Raw genomic sequence first — 6,336 nt, 5'->3', positions numbered from 1 at the left:
GAATAACCTAAAAACTAGGGGGTTTAGGCACAGGACACTCCTTATAAAACTTAAATATCACACAAAACCCTATCACGTACAATAAAATTGCTCACAACCTTTGAATTTTAGATTCAGTCACAAAACGAAAGGTACCCACATTTACTTTAAAACGCTGTGAAAACGATACTTCGGACAGAAAAACTCATAAAACATAAATTGTAGAGAATTTAATTTCCTACAAAAAAGTCCGCGACAGCATATATGTATCTTTAACCATTAATATATGATAAGCATTTGTGACGGCCAGTTATATCTTTAGGCAGTATGAATTGTGTCGTGTATAGATTTGGCCACCGGGAGGTAATTTCTCTTTTTACCGCTTGGAGTCCCTATTTCGTAATTCGTTACCTTGGGGTTTACGATTAAAAGCCGGTGGTGGGACAAGGAAATGGCGATCGGAGTGCATTTTGTGTTAGCACGCCGAAAAGTAATGTTGCGCATTTAAAAAGTTGGAATTAATTGTGTTCATTGAGGCATCCGTTTGGATATTGGAATTGGATATTTGGGGAGTTTGTCTCAATGCCGCTTAGCGGGATTTAATTGATATCCACTTAATTGGTGCTTTGGTCTGGCACTCGGCTTGGCCGGATTTTATGCAACAAGGCGTTTATCGGCTTTTATTTTGATCATCCGCTTCAGGTCGAAGGTAAGAGTCATTCCTTATTCTTTTGTGGTCATTTCGTTATTTCATACGGGGTATATTTGCAGCGGATTTTGGGTGACGGATCTACATTACCACGTGAATCTAGTATTTGTTTTGTCACTTATCGGCGTGGGAACAGTCGTGGGTCTCGTGTAATCAGACTGGAGTTTTGGTATTGGATGTGAGCTGCGAAGGATATGTAAAACTGTTCGAGTTCGAGTTCCGGGGAGACCTGTTTCACTGTGATTGTTTGTACCGCATGGAGGGTTATTTGTCGTAACGTCGGAGGAATTTTATGCATGGCTGTAATGGAGGGAAGCCGTTAACTGGGTGGAATCGTCGTGTACCAAGTTCGAGCGCGACACCTGTCCGAGAACTTGATCGTTCTGGTCGGAGACAGCTCCGAGACATCGTTGCCGATTTTGCTGTTCACCGGTACCGTCCCATTGCGATCCCTTCGAGTTTACCGATAGGCGAGGACCCGCACAGCACAAAGATATTATTGAAACCAACGAGGACACTAGGTACAACTTTAAATGGTTGGTAAGGCTAAACGATTAAAGATAGATATTGTTGTGTAAACTTCCTAAGCCTGAAAGATACCCACACAACGTACCCTTACTAGCTCAATCCCACACAAACTCTTAAAAACACAAATCTCAGGGCCCGTAAAATGAGTCCGACCACCCCTTTTCTTCGTCCGGCCAAGGGGTAGCAACCTCGCCAGGTCGGTGGCTAATACCTCCCTTAAATTCCAATATGAAACTTTACCCCCAGATTTAATAAACTTGAAACAAAGTAAGAGACGCCGACAATTACCTCTCTTTGACTCTAATAAACAAAACCTGGATTGCAATGACTGGTTTAATTTCAGACAAAAAAATTGCGTAAATTTCTGTTTTACAAATTGTTACAATTTTAAACAGATAAATGACACACAAAAAAAAAACACAAATTACTCAAACATTACAAAAAAAAAAACATGACAAAAACAAACCACTAACTACTACTTACTTTAAAATTTGTCCGAGTAACGTACTCTGATACAAAGAGGTATCCGTACACGACCACAACAACAAAATTTTTACACAACCAAACACTCAAACACCGACGTCTTCTCTCTTTGGGTACCCACAATTATTTTCAAACTTCTTAAACTTTTCAAAAAATTCTTCTTAAACGGCAGACAAAAATTCTAACTAAACCTGGATCCACTACGCAAGAAACTTCCACAAAATTCAAAAATCACGTAACCGAAGAAGCGCCGGTTGGCTTTGTCACGACCAAAAAGCCCCGCTCTCTTCAAAAATTTTCTATTTAAGCCAAAAGCCCTTCTCCTTTCTTCAACATCCCGCCCGCCAATCACGCGAAGCGTCGATTTTTCAACTTCTTGCTAAACGGCACGTACGCCCGGCAATTCTGCGAAGAACCTTATCTCTACTTCGCGCTATACCTCGTTAACGGCAAATAAAATTTAAAAAGAAATTTACATCGAAAAAAATTCTAGGAATAAAATAAAAACAGAACACTTCTAAGAAATTGAACCAAAACTATAACATGAAATTTACGCAATCCTGTTGTCTCAAATTATTAATAACCCCCCCGGTTAATTAATTGAACTAAACAAAATTGTCACATCCAGACGCTCTATAATTTCTTTCAAGTTACAACTAAAACAAAATAACACAACATTTTTCCCCCTTTAAATTGAACACAAAAACACAAAATTACAATCCTCCCCTGACTACAAATAAAAAAAAACTTTGGAATTACCGGGTTTTTATGGGCAATTTAACCAACCGACCCTAACACGCGAGCCGCCCTGTCCAGATTCAAAAAGGCGCCGCCCCCCACCTCCGGCCTGAGATCCCTATCGTCCCTAACTAAAACTTTAAACCCAAACTCAAAATCTAACACCATTCTAGCAATTTACATCCCTTATACTGTTCCCTCTCTACTACTTTCTCCATTAACCCTTGCATTTCTTGCGCCTGCTGACTCTCCCTAATCCTTTCTAACGTGAATAACCCTGTTTCTTCCCTTAACTGGTTTACACAAACTACTAGCTCCTTTTCTATTTCTTTCTCCCCTAACCCGTTCCTAGATAAAATGTCCGCAATTAAATTATCCTTCCCCCTTATGTACTCAATTTTAAAAGAAAATTCCTGAAGAATGAGACTCCACCGGTATATCCTGTTGTTCGCAAAACGAGTTGACATTAAATGAGTTAAAGCCCTATGATCTGTCTCAATAGTAAATTCTTTCCCTATAAGGTAAAATTTTAATTTAGTTACACAATAAATCACCGCTAACATTTCTTTTTCAGACACTGAATATTTCAGCTCCGGTCCCCGTAATACCCTAGACACAAACGAAATAGGAACTTCTATTCCTTCCTGATATTGCACTAACACCTCCGCAACGGCCCCATCTGAAGCGTCCGTTCTCAACACAAACCCTTTTGAAAAATCCGGGTGGTATAACCTGATTCCTTTACATAATTCCGCCCTCAACTTTTTAAATGCTTCTTCTTTCCCTTCATCCCATTTAAATTTTACCCCTTTATGTAATAACCCGACTAACGGTAATGAAATTTCTGAATACCTTGGTACAAATTTCCTATAATAATTTAACATCCCCAGAAACCCTCGTAATTTCCTAACATTTGTTGGTCGTGGAAAATTATTAATTTCATCCAACCGGCTATTTTCTACTTCCATCCCAATTTTATTTATTTCAAAGCCTAAAAATTTAACCCTGTCTTTTATAAATTCGCATTTCTCTATGTGTAATTTCATTCCATTCCTGTTCAATTCCCGCAATATTACTTGAATGTGATTAAAATGATCCTCTAACGTGTCACTAAAAATGATTATGTCATCAACATAATGTAGGCAAAATTTATCGAATTTATCGAGAATGCACTGCATTGCTCTAACTAATGCTGCGCACGAGCTGGCTAGTCCAAATGGAACTACCTTAAATTGATACGTGACACCATCGACACTGAACCCTGTAAATTTTCTAGAATTTCTTTCTAAAGGAATTAGCCAAAACGAATTTTGTAAGTCTAATTTCGTAAAGATTTTATTCCCCCCAATTTTCCCTAATAAAGACTCTATTTTCTGGGGCGATTCTAACTGAGGTGTTGTCCGTCGGTTAAGTTCGCGCGCGTCTAAACATAAACGAAGCGAGCCGTTCTTCTTCTTCACGATGACAAGCGGGTTGATAATGTTAGTTGTGGCCTTCTCAATTATTCCGTCTTCGGTCATTTTCGTTAACACGGTTCTTACTTCATTTCGATAATGGAAAGGCACCGAATACGTTTGGATTTTCCCCATTTTCCTATCATCCACTTGCAACGTGTGTTCGTAACCTCTCGCCATTCTCACTTCGTCATTGATAAGTTCACGATTTTCCTTCAGTATTCCTGTTACCTTTTCCGACCACTCTTCTGGGCAATTTAATTTTGACATTTTCCAATACTCCTCATTCCCCCATTTCTGACAAACGCTAATTTCCATTTCGTTATCCGGGTCTTTCTTGATCTTTTCGTCTTCTATTTTCACTTCTAATTTTCCTATTCTTACATTTCCTTTTCCTATATCCACAATTCCATCATACATTTTTAAAATGTCAATCCCGATAATTAAATCCGCCTGCATCCCCGCTAAAACCAATAATTCTTCCTGCAGCCGTTCACCTCCTACTTCAATCCCTAAAATAAATTTTCTTTTGACGTTGGCGAAATTTTTCTTATTTGCCGTTATTAATTTTAATCCTTTAATGGGTACGGTAAAACTCTCCACTCTTCCTAAATTTTCTTTAATGAAATCTTCTGAAATTAAAGAAACTTCCGCCCCCGTGTCAATCAATGCCTTGGCCCTTTTTCCTTCCACCAGCACCCCTATTGTTGGTAAATTGGTAATGAAGTTGTCCGATTTGTCTTCCGCACTATTGTCGTCAATTTGAATAAATTCTTTCGGGTGCGAGTACACGTATCCGACAATAGCGCGGCCTCTTAAAAATCCGTCGGTGGTGGATGGACTTCGGCTCTAACCACTTCTATTTTGTTTTCCTCTCCGGTGTCCCGCGTCGGTTTTAAAATCTGGTTAATACGTCTCCTGTCCTGTTCTGCATTTCCCTCCCCTCGTCTCTCTTCTCGGGCTCCTCTTGCATAATCCGGTCTTCTCTCCTGCTCCCTCTGGTCCTTCTGATATTCCCTTTCGAATTTCTGTTCATAATTAAACTCGCGGTTAAAATTCCCTCTATTGTTGTTATTCCTATTAAAATTCCCATTATTCGCATTCCTGTTATAATTTCCATTGTTGTTATAATTGTTGTAATTTAGGTTCAAATTCTCCATCCGGTTACCCCTTTCTTGATACGCTCCGTATGGTCTGTTTCCTCTCCACTGGTTTCCGTATCCTTGTTTTTCATACTGCCGTCCTTGCTCCCTGATCTTATAATCGTAGGCGGCGTCCTTCTCCTCGTCAGCCGTGTCGTAACGTTTGAGCATCCTTAAAAATTCTTCGTACGTGGTGATGTCGTCCTTCGTGACCTTCTGGGAAATCTCCTCTTCATAATGTTTTGCCAGCCGCCTTACCAGCACTGATTCCTGTATCCCATTTTCTAGGTGTTTAAATTGTGAATAATTTTCCATCAGGTACTTCACACGGCTACCCCTATTTCGGTTATACTTTCCCATGTTTAATTGGTCCCGTGTTTTATTTTGCTCCCAATCGCCCCAGTATTGGCTTATAAAATTTTCCTTGAATGACTCGAAGTTGGCAATCTTCTCGTCCACCGTGTCATACCAAATCTGCGCGTCTTCCTTTAGAACACTTCTTATCAAGCTGATTTCGTCCACGTTCGTGAATAGTTTCCCAAAAATTCGCCTGTTGTTTAGGATCGTCGCCTCTAAAATTTTTAGAAACGTCATAGGGTGGACTTTTCCCTTACCCGTGAACTGTTCCAGACGATCTAGGTCCCCTTTAAAATTGTTGGCGTACTGTATTCCTCCCTGTCTCGGCTTATTCTCCAATTCCTTCCGTAGTTCTTTTAATTCTTCCTCACTCGTACTTTTATTTTTGTTGCAGACTTCTTGCATATGACAAAATCCCTTTTCAACTTTTTCAAACTCCTGCTGCGTGTAGCTGACCTCCATCCTAATCTGGTTCTCTACCTCCATCACTCGCTTGTTCACCCCTTCGTGATGTTGGTGCAGCACGCTGATGTTCTCGGCCATATCCGTCCTTAATTCTCTAATCTCCCTCGTATTTCCATCGGTCTTCTTTTCTACCTCTCTGACGCTCTCCTGCATGTCTTGCCTAATCTCGTTCATGATTCTCACCACGTCCTGTCTTAATTCCGCTGTCGTTTTATTCTGGTTCTCTATCTTCTTATTTATCTCTTTTATCTGACCGCTCAATTTGTCCCCCAGTTGGTTATTCATTTGCTTATTCTCTGTCCTCATCTCACTCATCATCGTTATCATTTGAGCAAAGAACCCTTCCTGCATTGTCGTTAATCCCATTGTAGAGACCTCTCCTTTTCCTTCCGGCACGTCGACTGACCCCGGTATTATTTCTGCGCTGACGTCCGTCGGTACATCAATTCCACTCTCGGGCTTCGAATCCATAATCTTCTCT

At 40.2% G+C, this 6,336-nt stretch overlaps 1 protein-coding gene across 1 annotated transcript; it reads right to left on the bottom strand.

Moving 5' to 3' along the window:
* Nucleotides 1-1,258: 1,258 nt before the first annotated feature.
* Nucleotides 1,259-6,330, bottom strand: LOC116180549. Its single transcript, XM_031500597.1, has 2 exons — nucleotides 5,064-6,330; nucleotides 1,259-1,414 (listed from the first exon to the last, which is right to left on the bottom strand). Exons 1-2 carry the CDS (start codon nucleotides 6,324-6,326, stop codon nucleotides 1,307-1,309), a joined length of 1,371 nt encoding a protein of 456 aa, XP_031356457.1. The 5' UTR covers nucleotides 6,327-6,330; the 3' UTR covers nucleotides 1,259-1,306.
* Nucleotides 6,331-6,336: the final 6 nt, after the last annotated feature.

This window comes from Photinus pyralis, unplaced genomic scaffold, assembly GCF_008802855.1.
Source record: "Photinus pyralis isolate 1611_PpyrPB1 unplaced genomic scaffold, Ppyr1.3 Ppyr1.4_LG9, whole genome shotgun sequence".
Taxonomy (NCBI): domain Eukaryota; kingdom Metazoa; phylum Arthropoda; class Insecta; order Coleoptera; family Lampyridae; genus Photinus; species Photinus pyralis.
This window is presented reverse-complemented; position numbering and strand designations above follow the sequence as displayed.